At 42.1% G+C, this 25,747-nt stretch overlaps 2 protein-coding genes across 4 annotated transcripts in view; one reads left to right on the top strand and one right to left on the bottom strand.

Moving 5' to 3' along the window:
- Window positions 1-22,183, bottom strand: part of YWHAE (tyrosine 3-monooxygenase/tryptophan 5-monooxygenase activation protein epsilon) — a 45,279-nt gene extending 23,096 nt beyond the window's left edge. For 2 of the 3 annotated variants that reach the window (XM_028497967.2, XM_007123551.4), the window contains exon 1: window positions 22,008-22,182. In XM_028497967.2, coding sequence (XP_028353768.1) covers window positions 22,008-22,071 — 64 coding nt within the window. In that variant the 5' untranslated portion in view covers window positions 22,072-22,182. Of the gene's footprint in view, window positions 1-22,007 lie in introns of all 3 variants that reach the window. The other variant, XM_028497968.2, reaches the window with a different exon arrangement.
- A 2,561-nt stretch (window positions 22,184-24,744) lies between these two features.
- Window positions 24,745-24,996, top strand: LOC112065987 (ATP synthase subunit ATP5MJ, mitochondrial-like). Its single transcript, XM_055090440.1, has one exon. The coding sequence runs from the start codon at window positions 24,746-24,748 to the stop codon at window positions 24,905-24,907; it is 162 nt and encodes a 53-aa protein (XP_054946415.1). The 5' UTR covers window position 24,745; the 3' UTR covers window positions 24,908-24,996.
- Window positions 24,997-25,747: the final 751 nt, after the last annotated feature.

Raw genomic sequence — 25,747 nt, 5'->3', positions numbered from 1 at the left:
ACTTCCCTGGTGGCGCAGTGGTTGCGCGTCCGCCTGCCGATGCAGGGGAACCGGGTTCGCCCCCCGGTCTGGGAGGATCCCACGTGCCGCGGAGCGGCTGGGCCCGTGAGCCATGGCCGCTGGGCCTGCGCGTCCGGAGCCTGTGCTCCGCGACAGGAGAGGCCACAACAGAGGGAGGCCCGCATACCACAAAAAAAAAAAAAAAATTTTGAGACAGCTCTGCCTCCCCTAAGATTCTGGAAAGCAGAGAGGCCTAGATGCAATCTATTTAATATCTCAAAATTGAAAGTACAAGAGACAGTAAACATGTTTTCAACCTTTTCTGAATTGTGATTGATAATTCTGTATTCCCAAAGGACAGGTGAGCTTGGGAACCAAATTATTCACCAAATTTCAGAGGCTTGACACAACAAAGGTTTCTTTCTCACTCAAATGTTTGTGACAGTCCACCATCTTGGGGCTGTACGGTTCGGTACTTGAGGCTTCTCTAGTCAAGGAAGCAAGGGAAGAAACAGAAGAATCAGGAAAGGGTTCGTCACTGTCTCTGTTAAGTCCCCTACATACGAACCTTCAAGTTGTGAACTTTCAAAGATACGTTAGCATATCCAATCGCCTAAGTCAGTTCACCTGTCTGGAGTACACTGTCACGTGCATGCATCCTTTACAAGTGGCCGTGCTTCTGTGTACTTTACAGTACTGTACAGAGTACAATAGTATAGTGTCTTTATTTCAAGCTAGATCTGCAAGAGGATGACTTCATTGAACTCCTTGCTGTGCAACACGAGGAGCTTACTAATGAAGACCTGATGGAATTGGAGACCCACAGAAAAGACGAAGAGAGACAAAAGTAGTAACTGAAGAATCAAAGTGACTCACAATGTGGGAAATGGCAAGGAGATTTTACTTGAGGAGGCACTTTTAGTTTTTTGAGGCACAGGACCCAAACGTAAAATGGTACTGCAGCAGCCATTCAGATTGCAATCCAGTCCTACCGTGTCATTTATGACAAGAAAAAAAGAGCTACTACCCAGACATGACTGGATCGTTTTTTCAAGAGGGTAGGTAGAATTGAATCCATCAAGGAACCAGAACCTGTGCCATCAACGACAGGTGTGAGTGAAATTGCAGGTTGCCCTCCGTCTCCTACTGCTGATGATCCTTCAGCTCTACCATCTCCCACCTCCTCTCCCTCCTCCAGTCAGTAACTCTTCTCGCCTGTTCACTCGATGCCAGCCCTTGTATGCCAGCTGTTGTACTGCACTACTGTGCTTTTCAAGGCACTGTTTTCTTTATGTATTATTTTTGCGAAAAGTATTATAATCCTATTACAGTACAGTACTATATAGCAGATTGTGTTAGTTGGGTGCCTAGGCTAACTTTGTTGGGCTTAGTAACAAATTGGACTTACAAACGTGCTCTCGGAACAGAACAAGTTCGTATGTAAGGGACTTACTGTACACAGTTACACATACAATTTCTGCTCACATTTCACTGGCCAAACAGCTCACATGACCCTGCTGCTGCCAAAGTACAAGAAGCTGGAAGAAGGGGGGAGGGCGCACTACAGTGTCTCAATATAGCTTAAAAAAAAAAAAAAAACCCAATGAAACCACACTATTATAAAAAAAAAAAGGCTATCAAACCAGACATTACTTATAAGGTCCCAGATACGCATAGGAATTACAGGCAATTAATTAACACAGACCACAAATTCTGTCTATGGTTAATGACAATTGAAGCAACAACTTAAAAGGTCCCAAGCTGGACTTTCCTGGTGGCACAGTGGTTTAGAATCCACCTGCCAACGCAGGGGACACGGGTTCAAGCCCTGGTCCAGGAAGATCCCACATGCCGCGGAGCAACTAAGCCCATGTGCCACAACTACTGAGCCTGCGCTCTAGAGCCCGCGAGCCACAACTACTGAAACCCACACACCTAGAGCCCGCACTCCACAACAAGCCACCACAATGACAAGCCCACGCACCGCAACGAAGAGTGGCCCCCACTCGCCACAACTAGAGAAAGCCTGCACGCAGCAACGAAGACCCAATGCAGCCAAATTAATTTTTAAAAACTCCCCAAAAAAAGTCCCAAGCTAAATTTTGTTCCTGTGTTTGATAACAAGAAGTATGCAAGTTTGTTGGAGGAAAAAATTTCCAAGGTACTAAATCTAAGAGGAATTTACCTTATGGATCTTGATGTAAAAAGGAAGAGTCACAGAAAATGTTTGACTCGATTTACACAAGAGAAGCAGTCTTCACTCAGACACTTCTGATCCCATGAAATCAATGAGAGCATTTCTATAGGAAGTTACCTATGTGAATGTCCAGGTGTTATGCTGCTTTCTGATAATCTGATGGACTTAGACAACCTCCAAGAAATGAGTGAAATTATCAGCTAAGCAAAATTTGTACAACCACTAAACATAATTAATTCATATGGATAATCCAATGACAATCACCATCCTGTCTTACAGATTTCTAAAAGAGTCCTATCTCTTGGTAGCAATGGCTGTTAATATTTAGGAATATCCAGGTAAGAGCCAAATTTTTTCTAAAACTATGCATTTTCTCTGTCACAATGACGAATACACTACTGGCACCAATAATTCTGTACCATAAAGCATGGAAAAAAAATTTGATTTGGACAATTTTAAGGGCAGCCACTGTCAGCTAACCATAAAAGAAATTCAGTATGATCCCTATGGAACATGATTTTTGACAGAGCTATACTCTCATAAGCCCATCAGATTAAGCTGGTTACAAAACATTCTCAGAAAACTAACGTGACTTAAATTGGCTGTTGAACATTAAATCCCTGCCAAATTCGACAATTTAGTTTCATCACTAATAATTCAGCTGCCTAAGTCTGCATAAAGTTTGTGATGTCATCACTTTAAAATGTTTTTTTGCACTTGTATGAGTGTGTTTCCAAATCACTGAAGAGTTCTGAGGTCCGAAAACACAATTTAAGATTTTACATTACTCAAAATTGTAAGTCAATCTATTAAAAAAATTCTTAACTGGGAATCCCCTGGCGGTCCAGTGGTTAGGACTCGGTGCTTTCACTGCCGAGGGTCCATGTTCAATCCTGGCTGGGGAACTAAGATTCCACAAGCCATGCGGCGCAGCCAGAAAAAATAAATAAAATAAAAATTCTTAACTACTTTAATTCCAACAGTAAATAATGTGGAAAGGATCTAAAAATACAATTAAAAGCTGATGTGTGTAGCTTTAGGAGACTTATATCACTTTTATTTTCCTAGAGAGATAAAAAGCTATAGTAATCACTAGTTATATTTTGTTAAAACCAACAAAATATTGTGATGTATCTTACATATGTTAAGAAGACTTATTTTAAAAAGCAATCTGAGTAAACAGTTTGGCCAGGATTTGGAAGCCACTCCTGGGTTTTTTTGTTGTTGTTTTTTTTTTTAAATTTTTAATTTATTTTTGGCTGTGTTGGGTCTTTGTTGTGGCACGTGCAGGCTTTCTGTAGTTGCAGTGTGCGGGCTTCTCATTGCAGTGGCTTCTCTTGAGGAGCATGGGCCCTAAGTGCGTGGGCTCAGTAGTTGCGGCATGCAGGCTCTAGGATGCACGGGCTTCAGTAGTTGTGGTGCACAGGCTTAGCCGCCCCACGGAACGTGGGATCTTCCCAGACCAGGGATTGAACCCGTAACCCCTGCATTGGCAAGCGGATTCTTAACCACTGTGCCACCAGGGAAGTCCCTGGGATTCTTCCTTAAGCAAAAGTTTAAATGGCTTAAAGTTGATAGAATAAATCTGACATCTAAATACACTTTGTGTTGAGTACTATATGAAATGAATAGGATGCTGAAACAAAACAGGAGTCTGGGAAGCCTCTCTAAAGAGGTCTTATTTTATTCCAGTAACATTTTTACTATTCTTGTCATATCTACATATCACTTGACTGTTACTAGGTGGACCAAAAGACACAACACACTTTGGGAAACAGCATGGTAGGAAACCACATTTATAGCCAGAATGATGCAGATTAGATTTTCATTCTGGCTTAGATATTCACTTACATGCCATTTGCCCTATGTCACTTAACCTCTATGAACTTGTTCCCTCACCTACAACTTGGAAGACACCCATCACTCATTGGGTTATGAGAGTTAAAATGAGATTGCATCGTAAACTCCCTGGCACATAATAGGGACTCAACAATATGTTAAAATTCTTTTCTTTGCCTGCCTCTTTTAAGACTTAAAAACAAACAAACAGGAATCCAGGAAGATGTAAGCACTTAGAGAAGTGTTAACACTGTGCCTGAAGCAGTAATAAACTAAATAAAGAACAGTGAACTTAGTCTTAATGGCATCTAGAATGTTGAATCCTTTCCAAATGGTTTTCAATTTACTTTGCTCAGATCCACCAGAGGAATCACTAACTATGGAAGCTACAGCCTTACAAAATATGTTTCATAAATAGTAAGACTTGAAAGTTGAAATTACTCCTTGATCCATGGGCTGCAGAATGGATGTTGTGTTAGTGGGCATGAAAATAGCATTAATCTCATTGTACATCTCTTATCAGAGCTCTTGGGTGACCAGGTGCATTGTCAATGAGCAGGAATATTTTGAAAGGAATCTTTTTTTCTGAGCAGTAGATCTCAACAGTGGGCTTAAAATATTCAACAAACCATGTTGTAAACAGATGTGCTGTCATCCAGGCTTTGTTGTTCCATTTACAGAGCTCAGGCAGAGTAAATTTAGCATAATTTTTAAGGGCCCTAGGATTTTCAGAAATCAATAAATGTGGGGCTTAAAAGAGTCCTATCTCTTGGTAGCAATGGCTGTTAATATTTAGGAATATCCAGGTAAGAGCCAAATTTTTTCTAAAACTATGCATTTTCTCTGTCACAATGACGAATACACTACTGGCACCAATAATTCTGTACCATAAAGCATGGAAAAAAAATTTGATTTGGACAATTTTAAGGGCAGCCACTGTCAGCTAACCATAAAAGAAATTCAGTATGATCCCTATGGAACATGATTTTTGACAGAGCTATACTCTCATAAGCCCATCAGATTAAGCTGGTTACAAAACATTCTCAGAAAACTAACGTGACTTAAATTGGCTGTTGAACATTAAATCCCTGCCAAATTCGACAATTTAGTTTCATCACTAATAATTCAGCTGCCTAAGTCTGCATAAAGTTTGTGATGTCATCACTTTAAAATGTTTTTTTGCACTTGTATGAGTGTGTTTCCAAATCACTGAAGAGTTCTGAGGTCCGAAAACACAATTTAAGATTTTACATTACTCAAAATTGTAAGTCAATCTATTAAAAAAATTCTTAACTGGGAATCCCCTGGCGGTCCAGTGGTTAGGACTCGGTGCTTTCACTGCCGAGGGTCCATGTTCAATCCTGGCTGGGGAACTAAGATTCCACAAGCCATGTGGCGCAGCCAGAAAAAATAAATAAAATAAAAATTCTTAACTACTTTAATTCCAACAGTAAATAATGTGGAAAGGATCTAAAAATACAATTAAAAGCTGATGTGTGTAGCTTTAGGAGACTTATATCACTTTTATTTTCCTAGAGAGATAAAAAGCTATAGTAATCACTAGTTATATTTTGTTAAAACCAACAAAATATTGTGATGTATCTTACATATGTTAAGAAGACTTATTTTAAAAAGCAATCTGAGTAAACAGTTTGGCCAGGATTTGGAAGCCACTCCTGGGTTTTTTTGTTGTTGTTTTTTTTTTAAATTTTTAATTTATTTTTGGCTGTGTTGGGTCTTTGTTGTGGCACGTGCAGGCTTTCTGTAGTTGCAGTGTGCGGGCTTCTCATTGCAGTGGCTTCTCTTGAGGAGCATGGGCCCTAAGTGCGTGGGCTCAGTAGTTGCGGCATGCAGGCTCTAGGATGCACGGGCTTCAGTAGTTGTGGTGCACAGGCTTAGCCGCCCCACGGAACGTGGGATCTTCCCAGACCAGGGATTGAACCCGTAACCCCTGCATTGGCAAGCGGATTCTTAACCACTGTGCCACCAGGGAAGTCCCTGGGATTCTTCCTTAAGCAAAAGTTTAAATGGCTTAAAGTTGATAGAATAAATCTGACATCTAAATACACTTTGTGTTGAGTACTATATGAAATGAATAGGATGCTGAAACAAAACAGGAGTCTGGGAAGCCTCTCTAAAGAGGTCTTATTTTATTCCAGTAACATTTTTACTATTCTTGTCATATCTACATATCACTTGACTGTTACTAGGTGGACCAAAAGACACAACACACTTTGGGAAACAGCATGGTAGGAAACCACATTTATAGCCAGAATGATGCAGATTAGATTTTCATTCTGGCTTAGATATTCACTTACATGCCATTTGCCCTATGTCACTTAACCTCTATGAACTTGTTCCCTCACCTACAACTTGGAAGACACCCATCACTCATTGGGTTATGAGAGTTAAAATGAGATTGCATCGTAAACTCCCTGGCACATAATAGGGACTCAACAATATGTTAAAATTCTTTTCTTTGCCTGCCTCTTTTAAGACTTAAAAACAAACAAACAGGAATCCAGGAAGATGTAAGCACTTAGAGAAGTGTTAACACTGTGCTTGAAGCAGTAATAAACTAAATAAAGAACAGTGAACTTAGTCTTCTTAATGGCATCTAGAATGCTGAATCCTTTCCAAATGGTTTTCAATTTACTTTGCTCAGATCCACCAGAGGAATCACTAACTATGGAAGCTACAGCCTTACAAAATATGTTTCATAAATAGTAAGACTTGAAAGTTGAAATTACTCCTTGATCCATGGGCTGCAGAATGGATGTTGTGTTAGTGGGCATGAAAATAGCATTAATCTCATTGTACATCTCTTATCAGAGCTCTTGGGTGACCAGGTGCATTGTCAATGAGCAGGAATATTTTGAAAGGAATCTTTTTTTCTGAGCAGTAGATCTCAACAGTGGGCTTAAAATATTCAACAAACCATGTTGTAAACAGATGTGCTGTCATCCAGGCTTTGTTGTTCCATTTACAGAGCTCAGGCAGAGTAAATTTAGCATAATTTTTAAGGGCCCTAGGATTTTCAGAAATCAATAAATGTGGGGCTTCCCTGGGGGCGCAGTGGTTAAGAATTCGCCTGCCAGTGCAGGGGACATGGGTTCGAGCCCTGGTCTGGGAAGATCCCACATGCCGCGGAGCAACCAAGCCCAAGCGCCACAACTACTGAGACCACAAGCCTAGAGCCCATGCTCCGCAACAAGAGAAGCCACTGCAATGAGAAGCCCGTGCACCGCCAACGAGGAGTAGCCCCCACTCGCCCTCACTCCCCAAGTGATGTTTCCTTCCCCAACAAAGTAAATCATTGGCTCCTGAATCTTTGCTTTAGGGTCCACTTCTAGGGAAACTCAAACTAAGACAAAGTTGCAGTTGAAGAACATACTCTATAATCCTTGCTACAGGAAGTGTAATCTACAGACCAGGAACATCAGACATCACCTGGGGGCTTAATGAAAAAGCAGAAATCCCAGGCACCATCACAACCCTCCTGTTATAATCTCTACTTAAAGAAGACCTCTGGGGGCTTCCCTGGTGGGGCAGTGGTTAAGAATCCGCCTGCCAATGCAGGGGACACAGGTTTGAGCCCTGGTCTGGGAAGATCCCACATGCTGCGGAGCAACTAAGCCCATGTGCCACAACTACTGATCCTGTGCTCTAGAGCCCACGAACCACAACTACTGAGCCCACGCACCACAACTACTGAAGCTCACACGCCTATAACCCGTGCTCTGCAACACATAAGACACCGCAATGAGAAGCCTGCACACCTCAACAAAGAGTAGACCCCGTTCGCCGCAACTAGAGAAAGCCTGCATGCAGCAACAAAGACCCAATGCACCATAAATAAATAAATTTTTTTAAAAACATAATATGAAAATAGAGGCAGATACAGGGAAAAGCGACAGAAATCAATAAACTACGTAAATGAAGGGAAAAAACAGTAAGAGGTCCATACTCAAAGTATGCAGCACCACTCAAAAACTAGTTAATTGACCATATTTTTTTTAAAAACTGGACAAAAAACTACTCAATATTGCCACAGAATTTCCCATATTCTCCAACTCAGGGTCTCTGGCAATTCACTGCTGAAAAAACAGCTGAGACAGCCTCTAAAAAGGGAGCTCTACAAGGTCATCTAGTCAAATCTAGCTGTATACCTGGAGATATGTATTAAATTTGAGTACTGATCAAATGCCTTAATTTTTAATAAGCACCCTCAGTGACTCTTAGTCAGGGGTTTGAGAAACGATCTATTCCCGTGTTTCTCAACCCTGGCTGCACAGTAAAATCCCTGGGGAAGGTTTTCTTCTTTAAAGGTAGACTGACATAGGTGAAAAAACCAGACATTTTAAAAGTTTTTATGTTAGTCTGGTTGAAATGGTCCAATTTTTTTAAAAATAAATTTATTTATTTATTTTTGGCTGTGTTGGGTCTTCATTGCGGAGCACGGGCTCTAGGTACCCGGGCTCAGTAGTTGTGGCTCGTGGGCTCAGTAGTTGTGGCTCATGGGCTTAGCTGCTCCGCAGCATGTGGGATCTTCCCAGACCAGGGATCGAACCCGTGTCTCCTGCACTGGCAGGCAGATTCTAAACCGCTGCACCACCAGGGAAGACTCAATTTTTGTTTTAAAAAACCTTTTTTATATTCACAATGTTTTGTTGAGGGAAAAAGGCATGTGGCTGAATAACATATATAATGTGATTTCTATGAAAGAACGCAGTACATTACGTGTATATACTATAAGTATGTACCAATCTTTAGGACACTTTTTTTTTTTACATTAACATCTCTGAAACCCAGATTTCTCTTAGTCGGTGGCATGTCATGACACAGTTAGCATTTTTCTGTATTAGTGTGATGCATGTTATATCAATAACATTAGAGTCAATAAAACAAGGTATGTTTGTGAATACACACATTGGCACTTGAGCAGACAAAGTTCTAAAAGTACATTCAAACTGTCAACAATAGTTACACCCGGCAGGTTGGAGTAGCTGTTAATATTTCACTTGACAGGGCTGTACTTGTTTAACTTTTTTACATTTAATTTTAGTTTCTGTAGTTAAAAAAAAGAATCGGGAAAATTGTGGACTTCCCTGGTGGCCCAGTGGTTAAGAATCCACCTTCCAATGTAGGGGATGCAGATTCAATCCCTGTTCGGAGAACTAAGATCTCACATGCCGCAGGGCAACTACAGAGCCCGCGCGCCACAACTAGAGAGAAGCCCGCACACTGCAACGAAAGATCCCACATACCACCAACTAAGACCTGACGCAGCCAAATATAAAATAAACATTTTTTTAGAAAAGTGGGGAGGGCTTCCCTGGTAGCATAGTGGTTAGGAATCCACCTATCAATGCAGGGGACACGGGTTCGATCCTTGGTCCGGGAAGATCTCACATGCCACAGAGCAACTAAGCCCGTGTGCCACAGCTACTGAGCCTGTGCTCTAGAGCTCACAAGCCACAACTACTGAGCCCATGTGCCACAACTACTGAAGCCCATGCGCCTAGAGCCCATGCTCCACAACAAGCGAAGCCACTGCAATGAGAAACCTGCGCACCGCAACAGAGTAGCCCCTGCTCGCCGCAACTAGAGAAAGCCCACATGCAGCAACAAAGACCCAATGCAGCCAAAAATAAATAAGAAATTACAAACAGTGGTGTTTTTCTTCTGCTCAACACTGTTTAATCTCTCTATTCCTTTTTAAAAATATATTTATTTATTTATTTATGGCTGTGTTGGGTCTTGATTGCTGCATGTGGGCTTTCTCTAGTTGCGGCGAGCAGGGGCTACTCTTTGTTGTGGTGCGCGGGCTTCTCATTGCAGTTGCTTCTCTTATTGTGGAGCACGGGGCCTAGGCGTGTGGGCTTCAGTAGATGCAGCACGCAAGCTCAGTAGTCGTGGCTCGCAGGCTCAGTAGTTGTAGCACACGGGCTTAGTTGCTCCGCGGCATGTGGGACCTTCCCGGACCAGGGCTCAAACCCTCGTCCCCTGCATTGGCAGGCGGATTCTTAACCACTGTGCCCCCAGGGAAGTCCCATAATCTCTCTATTCCTTGATTAAATAACATGTGAACATCTTCAATGGCCATGTGAAAAAGCCAGGGGGTTTAGGAATAAGCAACTAGTTAAGATTTCAAAGCTAAGAAGAAACAAAGAATCTCACAATGCATAAGGGGAAAGGAGAAAGACAACAGAAATTTAAAATATAAAACAGTAAGAAAAATTCCACATTAATGGGATTCTACTTGTTACACTTAAGGAACCATATTAATATAACATAATCTAATAAATCCAAACATTTTCTTACAACTGCATTTTACCAACTGTAAAGTGTAATACTGAGACCAACTCTCCTCTGGAAAGAACAATGAGCCTTGTGCATTCTCTTTACCCTGACAACTAGCAAAAAAGGACGAAATTCCATTCATGTTATTCGGGAGAAATAATAGTATTTTATGCAGCACATTTTCTCCAAAATGATCAAAATATCTGGGGTCCGTATGTTGCACAGTTCCAAGAGAAGTTTATCATGCCAAAGTGACCCTGAAAGTGCTGAATTAAAAGAACTGCAAATACAGCAAATTTGAATCCATTATTCTTAGGAAAAAAAAAAAAAAAGAACAAAAAAAAAACAGAAAACAGACCTACAAAGTGAAAATAGGTCATCTCAAGTAAGGTAAGTAAAAAAGCTAAACCAGCCTCTGAGGGAAAGTATTTGTGCACAGCCTCTCTAATCCTGGTGCTTCCTTAAAAGCTTGATGCCTTTTGGGGTATACTGAAGCCTCATCTTCCAGGCCTTCAAACCACAACTTAACATTACGTTAAATCATATAAAATGATCATTTTTGTAGGTCAAAAATGGCTGAAATTGACAATTTCATATAGCTGAACCTTGTAATTCATTCCACACAAGCAGGAATATATATGAAAACTTGGCAAATGGGAGTTCCTCTATTAAATGAACCAGTAGCTTAGCTGACTGGAGTAAAACGCAAAGTTGTAGACACAATCCACAGCTGAATTCAGATTTCTTTCATAGCCCTCCACTCTGCTGGTCACAAGGCAAAGATTACTTTTTTTAAAGTTTCTGCCTGCAAATTGTATAAAACAGCTTTCAGAAGCCTATTATACAGGGACTTCCCTGGTGGTCCAGTTGTTAAGACTCCATGTTCCCAATGCAGGGGGCACTGATCCCCGGTTGGGGAACTAAGATCCCGCATGCCCCACAGCATGACCTAAAAATAATAATAAAAATAATAGTAATAATAATAATAAAAGAAGTCTATTATACAGATGAGAAAAACAGGCCCTGAGACTAAGTTACATGTCTGAAGAGACAGTAATCAGAGATAAAACATGGACATGACAGACCTCCCCTAAATTTAATGATTTCTGGTCCAGTGCTCATTCTACTATCTCATCTCTCTCTTCAATGAAAAATATACTCAAACCTACATATCCTTCTGCCTTCTTCATATATGAAAGCACAAATTAAGCCAAAAGACTGTTCAAAATAACCTTTAAGTTATAAATTAAAACCTAAAGAACAGGGCTTCCCTGGTGGCGCAATGGTTAAGAATCTGCCTGCCAATGCAGGAGACACGGGTTCGAGCCCTGGTCCGGGAAGATCCCACATGCCATGGAGCAACTAAGCCCGTGCACCACAACTACTGAGCCTGCACTCTAGAGCCCGTGAGCCACAACTACTGAGCCTGCGTGCTGCAACTACTGAAGCCCACGTGCCTAGAGCCTGTGCTCTGCAACAAGAGAAGACACCGCAATGAGAAGCCCACACACCACAACGAAGAGTAGCTCCAGCTCACCGCAACTAGAGAAAACCCGCACGGCGCAGCTGCGAAGACCCAGTGCAACCAAAAAAATAAAATAAGAATAAATAAATAAATTTATATACATTTAAAAAAAAACACTAAGAAACAGGGACTTCCCTGGTGGTCCAGTGGTTAAGAATCCACCTTCCAATGCAGGGGGCTCGGCTTCGATCCCTGGTCGGGGAGCTAAGATCCCACATGCCGCAGGGCAACTAAGTCCACGAGCCCCAACTAGTGAGCCCACGTGTCACAACTACAGAACCTACATGCCACAACTAGAGAGAAGCCCCCATTCCACAACAAAGACCCGACACAGCCAAAAACAAAATAAATAAATTTTTTTTTTAATGTAAGGAACAGAAATAGAGCTTCAAGTGGTTTGGACTAATGTTTACATACAAGAAAACTTTTGTTTGTTAATACCACTTAACACTAGTAGTCAATGAAGAAAGAATTTGATATGGGACAGGGACCAGCACCAGGTATAATGCCTTACATTTTACCAAACACCACTGTTGTTATTGACTAATTCAAATTAACTCTTAATTACACACACTAACAGAAGAGTAATTCTAGAAGCATTTATACATTCACTGCAAAATAAGCCCCCTGAACAGAACTTTTGTCTGTTTTGTTTACTGGTGAATCCCAAGTTGTCTAGAACAGTGCCTGGTACATACTCTGAATACTAAGGCTTTTCAAAACACAATAATCTTGACACTCAAATATGTACCATTTTTCTTCTTCATGCACCAGCCTAAACAGAGGAGCCTCTCACTCTAAAATTAACTCACACCTTCCCTTAAAAAAGAGTAAAACCATTTTTAGCCTTGGGAATTCCCTGATGGTCCAGTGGTTCGGACTCCACGCTTTCACTGCTGAGGGCCCAGGTTCGACCTGTAGTTGGGGAACTAAGATACCACAAGTTGCGCAGCCGGCCAAAAAAAATCTAGCCTTAAAAAATTTTAGGGCTTCCCTGGTGGGGCAGTGGTTAAGAATCCGCCTGCCAATGCAAGAGACATGGGTTCGATCCCTGGTCCAGGAAGATCCCACATGCCGCGGAGCAACTAAGCCCATGTGCCACTACTACTGAGCCTGTGCTCTAGAGCCCACAAGCCACAACTACTGAAGCGTAAGATCCCACATGCCGCGGAGCAACTAAGCCCGTGCGCCACTACTACTGAGCCTGTGCTCTAGAGCCCACAAGCCACAACTACTGAAGCCCACTTGCCTAGAGGCCATGCTCTGCAACGAGAAGCCCCCGCAATGAGAAGCCCGCGCACCGCAACGAAGAGTAGCCCCCTCTCCCCGCCAACTAGAGAAAGCCCGCGCACAGAAACAAAGACCCAACAACACCAAAAAAATAAATTTATAAAAAAAAAATTTTTTAAACGTTCCTGATTAGCTTCTGATAGGTAGAAAACAGACATCCTTTTACAAAGACTCTACAATTTTGACTGCAGAAAGGTATCTCGCCCACGAGTCTCAACACTTAGAGAGGAAAAAAAAGATCCCTCTTACTCCATCAGACTGGATATTACTCCTCTTAGAATTTATGAAGATACTCCCTCAGGCATGCAAACATGTTTACCTGTACTAGAACCAAAAAAAGTGTAAAAGATTGGGGAAATAAATGACCTAAGGTACATATGGGAGTGGAAAAAAAAGAGCTTAAAGTCAATCTCTTTTCATAATTTCTGTAGAATTTGATACTGAAATAAAAAAACCTGAACATTTTGTTTTGGAAAAAAAAAAAAAATTTTGTTTTGGAATACATGAAAGGTAAAATAACCAGAAATAACCCATGTACTGATTCAGGAGAAGAGTTAAACTATTTATTCAGATTTATTAATTTGATTTACTTTCCTAAGTCTTTGAACAGCCAAGAAACTCTCATCAAAATTGCAGCATTTTCATAGTAACGTATTTTAAAGTTGTGGGGGGAAAACTCTACTCTTCACAAAAAAATATTTTGTATTAATGAATACCTTTTGAAAAACTTATAAAAGCAAAATTATAACTGTCCTAAGTGATATTTTGTAGTCAAAGGGCATAAAATGTGTTGAAATTTTCATGGTAATCCTATTATAAATTTTTACTAATTTATGATTTAGCCCATTATGAGCAAATAAAATCAATCAATCACATAAACTCTTAAGCAGGACACATTTCTACAACACAAAAGTATTCACAACCACCATTCCAAGGTCCTTAAATCTTCAAATGACTAACCACCAAGGATTAAGTAGTATTAGTTGGTAGCTTATTTTAATATAAATTTATTTATTTGTTTTTGGCTGCTTTGGGTCTTCATTGCTGCATGTGGGCTTTCTCTAGTTGTGGCGAGCAGGGGCTACTCTTTGTTGTGGTGCGCGGGCTTCTCACTGCAGTGGCTTCTCTTGTTGTGGAGCACCGGCTCTAGGTGCGCGGGCTTCAGTAGTTGTAGCACATGGGCTTAGTTGCTCCGCGGCATGTGGGATCTTCCAGGACCAGGGCTCGAACCTGTGTCCCCTGCATCGGCAGGTGGATTCTTAACCACTAGGCCACCAGGGAAGCCCATAATTGGTAGCTTTCTTTAATCAGAACCCATTCACTGCCCAAGGCTTACACTAAGCCTTTAAAATCACATCTCATGATACTGGTTACACGTAATATTTTTTCCTAGTCAGTAACCTGAGACTGCTAACCTGCAAATATTTAACACTGATTTACTTTTACGTTTTTGTACTATGGAACCTTTCATCCCAAATCCACAGACAAGAGGTGTTACATCTGCTAGGGAGATTAAGTATATCCTCCTGAATATTAACCTGGAATTAATATCAAAAGAACTACAGGGACTCCCCTGGTGGTGCAGTGGTTAAGAATCCGCCTGCCAATGCAGGGGACAAGGGTTCGAGCCCTGGTCCGGGAAGATCCTGCATGCCGCGAAGCAACTAAGCCCATGTGCCGCAACTACTGAGCCTGCGCTCTAGAGCCCAAGAGCCACAACTACTGAGCCCGAGTGCCAGAACTACTGAAGCCCACGTGCCTAGAGCCCATGCTCTGCAACAAAAGAAGCCACTGCAATGAGAAGCCCATGAACTGCAACGAAGAGTAGCCCCTGCTTGCCGCAACTAGAGAAAGCCCGCATGCAGCAACGAAGACCCAACGCAACCAAAAATAAATAAATTTAATAAATTTAAAAAGAAAAAAAGAAAGAACTACATACCAGGGACTTCCCTGGCAGTCCACTGGTTAGGACTCCGCGCTTCCACTTCAGGGGGCGCAAGTTCCATCCCTGGTCAGGGAACTAAGATCCTGTATGCCACAAGGTGCAGCCAAAAAATCAAATACTACATACTTCAACACGGCCAAAGTATAGGTTATACAACTTGGGAATAAATTTGGTCAACCTTCATCCTCTGGATATGCAATTTTACAGATGAGTTAAGATTAAGGATTTTGTTTTGAGAACCTTTATGCAAATGTAACTTGGACACTAAACCCATGAGAGTACACTTGCAAAGAATAACTCAAAAAAGGTACGTTATCCTCTAATATGAATGTAGATCAACAGCAAAAACATTTACTTCATCTCTGACAATGGGTAAAAGGAAATTTTCACAATTAAGACTACTACCTGGGCTTCCCTGGTGGCACAGTGGTTGAGAATCCACCTGCCGATGCAGGGGAAACGGGTTCGTGCCCCGGTCCGGGAAGACCCCACATGCCGCAGAATGGCTGGGCCCGTGAGCCATGGCCGCTGAGCCTGCGCGTCCGGAGCCTGTGCTCCGCTACGGGAGAGGCCACAACAGTGAGAGGCCCGCGTACCACAAAAAAGAAAAAAAAAAAAAAAAAAAAAAAAAGACTACTACCTGATAATTGTACTTTGCAGTTTACAAAACCCCACAACTTCATAACCACCCTTGAAATTAGCAAGCAAGGTAGATATCATTAATCCCCATTCTATAGATGAGGAATCCAGATGATTCCAAGGCCTTTGCACTACATTACATCCACCAAAGTATGAAAGTCATTTTTTAAAGTATTCTGACTTCCTAACAAGCAAATTTAACAAGGTAACTATTTATTTATTTATTTATTTATTTTTGGCTGTGTTGGGTCTTCATTGCGCGCGCCAGCTTTCTCTAGTTGCGGTGAGTGGAGGCTACTCTTCATTGAGGTGCCCAGGCTTCTCGTTGCGGAGCACGGGCTCTAGGCGCGCGGGCTTCAGTGGTTATGGCACACGGGCTCAGTAGTGGTGGCTCGCAGGCTCTAGAATGCAGGCTCAGTAGTTGTGGCGCACAGGCTTGGCTGCTACGCAGCATGTGGGATCTTCCCGGATCAGGGCTCGTGCCATGTGTCCCCTGCACTGGCAGGTGGATTCTTAACGACTGTGCCACCAGGGAAGTTCAAAAGTCATTAATTCTTATTCATAGTAACGTGTCTCCTCCAAATTTTTATATGTGAAGAAAAGGGCTTAACACATTTTATATTGCTTTAGTTAGATAAAATTCTGTCCTGATCACAAATGAAGCCTACCAATGACAGATCTGCCCAGCTACTATGATGGATCTATCACTGGAAGAAGGGCAATAAATTCAAGATTAAATTTCAAAAAGATAAACCAGCATTATGATCATATGTTTTCTAAACTATTCAGGATTCAGTGTTCTAAACATAATGATCATAACAAGACGTGGGTGAGACTTTAAAAATATTATTTGGAAAGTTCTAAACTTAAGAGAGACTCTGCTGCTAAGGGTCTGCACCTAAGTCAAGTATTTTTAAACACAGATCTAGCTCAAAGTAAACATACATAAAACCAACATACTTGGCTTTGACACTATCAGTCTGACTGACTAGGTTAGTATGCCAGTAAGCCCTATTTTCAGCAACTACTGTATTCTTGACTTTTCCAGCTCCCATTTGGGGGAAAGGGGAGTGAGAGGAGGAAAGCTTTCACTTCGCCTTTGATCTGTCTTATGTTCTGCCAAATAATAACTTCATTTGAAAGAAGAAAAACAATATTCTGGGGATTCAGATCTAAGATATCTTGGTGGTAGAGGGATGGACAAAGCTTAGGAAACTTTCTAAACGAGACAACTAGTAGCAACAAATGGTCTTAAGTAGGACGACCACAGGGCAAGTTTGCAGTTTCAGCACAATTATGAATTGGCACCCCTTCATTTCAACGTATCCTGACTTGAATAAATTATGATGACCCTTCTATTATTATGGCAGTTGTTATTACAACTCAGTAAACTTAAACAAGCTTCTGAAATTGTTCCTAGGAGAGTGACTTGCATGAATATTTAGTTAATGAGCTCAAAGTAATGTTATCTTGGCAAACCGATTTGTCAGCTGGGATGTATCTGTATTTAACTGTATCAAACTGTTAACTGACCATTTCAAAAACCGTGAAAACAATTTTGATTCTGTTCCCCACTACCCCTTAATAGATTCTGCTTGACAGCTAGCTAGGCTACTATTTGGAACATCTGAGAATCATTTGCCAACCTCCCTGCCCCCCAAATTTTTATGACTATGTCATTAATTTAAGGGCTGCATTCATTAAGACTAAGGGGTAGAAACATTTTAGAAGTACTTTACAGAAATGCATGGCATTAAGTTATATCCCAATAGAGAAACTGTGATAAAGCAAAAAACCTAAATACAAACACACTGAGACTACCTAAAATTCATCACTCTAACTTCATTCACTGTGCCTTGTTTTTGAAAGAAAACAAGAAGTTTCTTTAGAAAAGTATGAAGATATCTTATCTATTTACAATGGATACGAGTCAAGTCGTAAATACCAAAACATATTATGTGAAGTAACTGCTAAAAAAAATAAGCATACCCCTCCTCCCACAAGGCACCATCTGATTTAGTTACACATGGGTCTTTTGTGAGTGGCTCAGGAGAAATAAGAGTACCAGTCTAAAGGTCATCAAACAGACAAGTTCTGGCTTTGCCATATACTTGCCAACTAATCATGTGACACAGGAAAATTTTTTTTAAAAAAATCACTGAATCTTCTCAAATTCACTTTCCTGAACCATAAAATGGAATTAACATTACCTACTTCAGTATCACATGAAATAGGTTAAAATTTTTCTGAAAGTGGTCTGTGAAATGTGAAGTTCTATATAAATATGAAATTATATAATGTAAAGTTTAAAATTTTAACCTTTATCCTATGCCTGTCACTACTGTTTAAATACACTTTACTTAAATATAAAGCTAAAAACTTGCTGGAAAATCAGCCTTACAGCCCCTTAAAAAAAAATCATGCTTTCAGATCAGCTTCTTAAAGTTATTTGAAACTCATTTGTAAAATTAGATACATTAATTCACTGTGCTGAAATTTCACTTGCTATACCAGGTTAAAGTCAAGAAATTTTTTAAATATTTCATATTCCCTTGACCAAGCTATAAAACAATTATGAAAAGACTGCTTATTCGTATGGACTTTCAGTGGGTTTGCTTGTACTTAATGAATCCAAAATTTGCTCAGTTTAGTATCTGTGTTCTTCCCCATACTAGAATTCAAAGGTGAAAAGGGTGCCTAGAAATGTCCACAGTAAGAATTTACCCCATCACCACCTCAAATCGCAATGATTCATGATTTCATTATATTCTATAGTTTTGTAAGCCAACATAATAGACTGAATTATATATTGTGTATATGCACAAAAGTATACACAAAAGGGCATCTACCTTAAATACAAAGACCAAAAGCTACTTGTAGGAGGAACTTTTTTTAATTGCATTATCCAACTCTGCTTATGTTTAGGTAGGAGAAATGTATTCAATAAAGTTAACTCCATTAACTGAAATAGCAACAATAAAAATTATTACTGGCCTAGAGTCAAAGAACTGATAATTAACCCGTGCTTTTAAACTCATTACTAAAGTCAATTTACTCTTATTCATTTTTTTTTTTCCTAACAAGATGTATATTAAGGAGCTAATTCAAAACATGCCCCCCACCCCTCACTGACTACCAAAATAAGCCAGAGATGAGGCTCTGGTGTCTTAAAAGGACAGCTCTCAAGTGACACAGAACAGATGCTTTCCTGGTGTTGCGTTCACAGACTGAATCAAACATGACCATCAAAATGTTACCCCTACCTCATGTGGAGCTAATCATCACATGGAGAAGAAAAGTGAGAAAAGGCCAAAACCAGCACTATCCCACAACCCAAATGTAGCTTATACCGCTCCATTTTCAAAAAATGTAGAAAGAACTCATTTTCCCCCCTCTACATTCCCCACTTGCCCATACTAATATGGTTCATATACATGAGAAGTTAAGACTTCAGAAATGCTAAAAGATGATGGGCTTGCTTAATATGGTTATGAATGATATAAAAACCATCCCTTAGACTACTGTTGTTACATAAGATGCTAGATTTAAGCTTCAAAGTGAACAATCCTAGCCCCAAACTTCAATATTTCCCATCTGCAACGCCAAACTGTCCTTTTCCTGAACACAGCTTAGCTCATCCTCCAGTACCATTAAATAATCTGCATCAATTGATTCCAATTCCCCAGGACAAAGTTAAATGATGCCACAAAAAAGTTTAAGTACTAGGTTCAACATAACATGCAAGATAAAAGCTAAAGGTACTGCAAGAACAAGGAAAAAAGCCAATATGTATATCCAACTACACTAAACCAAATCATCAAAAGCACTCTTCACCTTCCCCATACCTGATAAGTTTGGCAACTATAACTACGGGGTCATTTTTTTTGTGACCACAAACAAAACTGAATTATTGCACCCAATAAAGGAGTGGACAAAGGTAGAGGTTGATTCCTAATGACTGTCTTCCTCTTCTTTCTTTCCAATGAATCCCTCCCAATTCTGTGCTCAGAAGTCACAAGAGATCCTCTCCACCTGGGAGATCCTATATATACCCCCCACCCTTCGATCCTGAAGGACAACCCTAATGTTTAAACAACGGTAAGGATGTGTGTGGCTCTACAGTCCTGTGTTGAATAATCAATTAAGGCCTTTGGTCAAAAATCCTCAACACCCAATTCCAAAAATATGATTTTCACACTAAACTGCCACTTACTTGGAAGCTACAATCACAAGCTTCCAAATCAGTTTTTAAAACAAGTTCTTAAAAAAAACCTCCCTCCATGTCCTTTTTGGTGATCACAGCAGGTTTACTCAAAGCCTAAATCCCCACAGAACAAAAAACATTCAAATACGATTTAGAGTTTCTTCCCAAGGGCACTGGTAGATTAAGAGGGGAACCTATTTGGGGCAGGAGAGGGGAAGAAGAAAAAAAACCTCCATTACAAGCACATCTACATCTGTTTGACTTTTAAACACTGAAATAAAGACAAGTCTGACCTTGAGCTGTATTTCCCCATCTTATTCCCCTCCCCCTCCCAACAGAAATCTTGTTCAATACAAACAGCAGTTTAAGGATTTACAAAACGAAATTTAGTGATCTTTCCTAAATTTGAGTTCGAGGTCTTTTCTCCTCATTTTCAAATTCCTGAATCCTAAGGTATGATGACACACTGGGACTAGCCCTGAGGCTATTCACATGACCAAACAGGCATTCAAGGAAAGCAAGGTTCCCACACAGCATGTTGAAAAATAAATGGTTTAATGAAGAAATATCTAAAGATCAGTGACACTTGATTCCTACCATGTCTCACCCCACAACAGGATTAAAAACACAAAAAGCATACATACGATTTTTTGTTTTGATAATACTAGTTTAACGGATGTGGGGGTAATTCAAATACCTAGGTCCAAAATGGGGGGGAGGGAGGGACCCAGGTCGGGAGGGGCAATTAAAAAAAGCAGCAGTTTGGGACTGAGCAAACAGACACAATGGCCACTTCGATAAAGTTCTGAAAAATGACTATAGCACCTTTAGGGACAAAGGAGCAATGAACAAAGAAGAACTGTTCTAATAAGTACATAAAGCCGTCTATTAAAATTGGAGAAAAGAAAACAGGATCTGCTGGGATCTCTTATGTTCTTAATACAAAAACCCAAGTCTCTGCTGAGTGCTGTGGGATAAGTGAATATCCCCAATGAAGTACGAACACGCATTCCAAGCCAGGGGAGTCAACCAAAATAGTTACTACACGTTATTTGAAAAAACTTTATTTTTCAACAGGTCCTTCCATTTGTCATAACGCTGCGTGTAAACAGGAAAGTCATCATTTTTAAATACCGGTAAATTGAAGCACAGGCATGGAAACGGGACTAAGAGTCATGATCTCCTTGTTTCCTGTTCAATGTTCTATCCAGCAGAACCCACAACTTACGGAGCCAGAAAATAATTACAGAAACTTCGAGCTCTCTGGGATAAGTCTGAGGACAGGGAACGTGAAAGAGATTTTTCTAGACCTCCCTAGAAAAAAGCGAGGTTGAACGGAAAGCCTAAAAAACCCCGCTACAAGGCGTGCCGGCCTACGGGAAGGAAATCCGACCGTAGCATCTCAGCTGGCCTCCGCCCAAGGATGAACTGCAGTGATTCCCACTCTCTCCCCACTTCCCCCACCCTCATCCAAGACGGCCCCCCACCACAAGCCCAGAGAAGCCCTCCGCTTGCAAGGGTTCTCCTTTGTGAGACTCCACAGCCGCCGCCCCACTTTGGGCCTCCGGGGAAAAGCCACCGCCCCCACCCGCCATATTTCCCTGAAAGGCGCCCGCGCTACAGCGCCCAGTCGCCACTCTCCCCCATGTGGTGGGTGTTTCTTCCCTCATCACGCCACCAAATTGTTCAACACGTCCCAAAACCGGCCCAGAAACTCCCCTGGGGATTTGCTCGCCCGGAGACAGCACCCGCCATCTCCTCCCCCGCCCCCGCCCCGGGACTCGCCCTCCCCCCCAGCCGCCATTTTACAACCAACTCCTCCACCCTATGGCCTTGGTCTCCTCGGCTCGCGAATGTCTGCAGCTGAGGACTCCGAAAGGGTCAAATTCCTGAGCCTGGAGCCTCCTACCGCTCCGAGAGCCCAGAGGCCATTTCCTGCTTCCCGAATCCACGTCCCCGGGCCAGGCTTGGAGACGATGCCGCCATTTTGTCTCCTGCTCCCGGCCTCTGTGGGCGGCGGCAGAGGGTCCGAGAATTCCAGCCCCCCGTTGCCCCGCCAACTCACCGTCGTATCGCTCAGCCTGCTCGGCCAGCTTCGCCTGGTACACCAGATCCTCCCGATCATCCATAGCGGCAGCGGCTCCGGCAGGGTCTGCGCGACGGATGGAAGCGGATAGCGTCTCCAACTCTCAGCCTCTCGCTCCGCGCCCGGGCAGCAAAAATGGCGGCGCCTCAATCCGGGACTTCCGCCTGCGCACGCGGACAACTGCTCAGCTCTATGGCAACCGCTCCCTGGCAACTGGCGCGGGGGGCGGGTCCACGAGCTAAGCCCCCGAAGAGGCTGGAACCAGCTACACGCCCCTCCTCCGTGGGCTCAGCGGCTGCTCTAGGCGGGAACTGCGACTGCGGGGAGGGAGAGCGCCACGAGGGAGCCAGGGAGGCCGGGTGAGGCCAGCTTGGACCGCTCCAGAAGAGAGTGAGCAGGAGAGCCTGGCCTGCAGACTGAGAAACGAGAGGCTGTAACGGTTTTTGAAATGGCAAGCCTTTCTCTCTGAAACCAACTTCTCTCCCATTGCCCCTGTTTTCTCAGCCAAGCCCAGTCCTGGCCCTTATTCAGACCCGTTTAACTCCGGGGTAAAGAGTTGGGCCCTGCTGCAATTGATAGGGGAAGGAGGGCTGCAGTTTTCACACTTCACCTTCGCACTTTGCAATCTTTTCCTGTTCCTCTCCCTCAGCCGCCTTTTTCCCTTTAGGCCCACCATGGGTAGGAACAGGGAAGTTCTTAGAGGAGCCTGGTCTGGAGTGCAAGGCGCAGAAGAGTAGGTCCAAGATCAGACTGAGATCCAGGAGGCAGGAATGGGAAAGGTCTGTTTTGCTTCCCAGTGGATTCGCAGCACCTTGCACTCAATACGGTATGTGTCGCAAGACTAAAGCTCAGGTAATTAGAGCATGTGCTGTGTGGTAAAGTCTGCAATAAATGTGGAATAAAAAGCTTGGAACAAAATTATGAGGAGCCCTGGATGGCAAGCTGAGAAGTTTGCACCTTATTCAGCGGGTGCAAGGAAGCTATTGTTTGATGATTTTGCAAGGAGGATGACACTGTCATAGTTATTCTTTAAAAAGATTATAAATATTGTATAGCAGTAATTAAAGAGCAGCATGAATTATCAGATTATTACAATAATACAGGCAAAAGGTAATAGAATAGCAGTGAAAATGTGAAAGAAAGGACAAATAGGAATAGTATACAGAGGGAAACCACAACAGTTTGCAGCTAATCAGATTTGAAGACCTTGTGAAGGGAAAAAATTAAAATTGACCTTCAATCTTCCCACCCTGAGTCACTGGGATAATGAGTGGCAGTACCATTAACAACAACAAAAAAAGGAATGCTAGGAAAATTTGCTGACGGAATGCAGAGAAAAACGTGAGTTCCTTTTATCACATGTTGGTTCTAAGGTTCTCACATATCACTAAAGTAGAAATAACAGGCATGGAATTGGAAAAGGGGACTGGCATTCCAAGCTGGAGGGAGGCTGCAATGGAAGCAGCTAGAGAATGTGTGGAGGTAGGAGGACAAACAAAACCTTGGAGAATACTTACTTTCAAGTGATAGGAGAAAGCAGAAGAGCCAGCAAAGGTTGGCTCCTTAAGCCCCTTCACACTTTTAATACACCTTATCAAATGTCAATGATGAATGACTAAGAATCAAAAGACCTGGGTTCTAGCCCTAATTCTATAACTAAACAAATGTGTGACCTTCAGAAAGTCATTTCACCTCTGAGCTTCATGTTCATCTGTAAAGTTAACTGGAGACCATATGTTAGGCCACAAAACAAGTCTTAATCTTAAAAGATTGAAATCATACAAAGTGTCTTTTCATTTTTTTTTTTTTTTTTTTTTTTTTTTGTGGTACGCGGGCCTCTCACTGTTGTGGCCTCTCCCGTTGCAGAGCACAGGCTCTGGACGCGCAGGCTCAGCGGCCATGGCTCATGGGCCCAGCCGCTCCTCGGCATGTGGGATCTTCCCGGACCAGGGCACCAACCCGTGTCCCCTGCATCGGTAGGCAGACTCTCAACCACTGCACCACCAGGGACGCCCCAAAGTGTCTTTTCTTGTCACAATGGAATGAAGTTGGAAATCAATAAGAGAAGGAAAACTAGGAAAATCTGCAGATATGTGGAAATTAAATAACACTCTTAACTAACTGATGGGTCAAAGAAGAAATCACAAGGGAAATTAGAAAAGACCTTGAAATGAATAAAAATGAAAATACACTATACCAAAAATTATGAGATGCAGCAAAAATCCTACTAAAGGAAATTTATAGCTGTAAATGTCTACGTTAAAAAAGAAGGGGACTTCCCTGGTGGCGCAGTGGTTAGGAATGCACCTGCCAACACAGGGGACATGGGTTCGATCCCTGGTCTGGGAAAATCCCACATGCTGCAGAGCAACTAAGCCTGTGCGCCGCAACTACTGAGCCTGCACTCTAGAGCCCACGAGGCACAACTACTGAGCCCGCGTGCCGCAACTATTGAGCCCACATGCTGCAACTACTGAAGCCCATGCACCTAGAGTCCCTGCTCCACAACAAGAGAAGCCACAGCAACAAAAAGACCGTGCACAGCAACAAAGAGTAGCCCCCGCTCGCCACAACTAGAGGAAGTCCACGCACGGCAATGAAGACCCAACGCAAACAAACAAACAAAAAAATGTTTTAAAAAAATTAAAAAAAAAAAAAAAAAAAAAAAGAAGGATCTTGCAGGTTGGGGCAGCCTGAGTCTTTGGTCCTACACCCATATGCTTCAAAGCTTTATTAAAAATATTTGGATCCCCATGAAGCCCTACTATACACAAGTTTACCAAGAGGTTTGCATAGGAATGGGGTTGATGGGCTTCATTTATAAAATCAGGAGTACTGATAAAAGAAGTAAAGCTTTGAAATTTGACTGCTCAGGATGACCATGAGCAGTCCTGCACCTGTTCATGGTCATCATTAACCAGCTTTACTTGGAGGGAATGTCAGTCTGGCTGTAGATTTCAGCAAGCTGTGTCAGATGGGAACCTGCCACTGACCTGCTGGCATGAATAAATGTACCTGGTGAGATCCACACTGCCCGCATGGGTGTTCCTCCCTCAGCCCCCATGCCCATCATGCTCTGCGTAGATCTCTGTGATGCAGCAGGTACAGTCAGAGTCTCACTGAGCGGTCGGTCTCATACTTAGGAAACCTGAGGGAGTGAGGAGTAAATATCTCAATTAGCACGTAGGAGTTGGGGATCAGATCTAAGCACTCACACTTGCGGTGTTCAATAAATACTTGTTAAAGGGGGGGATAAATTGGGAATTTCGCTTTGGAATTAACAGATACACACTACTATATATAAAATAGATAAACAATGGGAATTCCCTGGCAGTCCAGTGGTTAGGACTCATCGCTTTCACTGGCGAGGGCCCGGTTCAATCCCTGGTCAGGGAACTAAGATCCCAGAAGCCGCGTGGTGCAGCTAAAAAAAAAACAACAGATAAACAACAAGGACCTAGTATATAGCACAGGGAACCATATTTAATACCTTGTAATAACCTGTATTGGAAAAGAATCTGAATACATATATGTATATATATATATACACACACATACTGATTTCACTTTGCTGTACACCTGAAACACTGTAAATCAACTATACTTTAATTAAAGTATATATGTGTTAAACAGATTTAAAAAAAGAAGTCTCTGGGCTTCCCTGGTGGCGCACTGGTTGAGAGTCCGCCTGCCGATGCAGGGGACACGGGTTCGTGCCC

Source organism: Physeter macrocephalus, chromosome 14 (genome assembly GCF_002837175.3).
Source record: "Physeter macrocephalus isolate SW-GA chromosome 14, ASM283717v5, whole genome shotgun sequence".
Taxonomy (NCBI): Eukaryota; Metazoa; Chordata; class Mammalia; order Artiodactyla; family Physeteridae; genus Physeter; species Physeter macrocephalus.
This window is presented reverse-complemented; position numbering and strand designations above follow the sequence as displayed.

Bases quoted from the DNA above. Each gene is read 5' to 3' on its own strand.
- LOC112065987 (XM_055090440.1), top strand. From the start codon at position 24,746: ATGCTTCAAAGCTTTATTAAAAATATTTGGATCCCCATGAAGCCCTAC.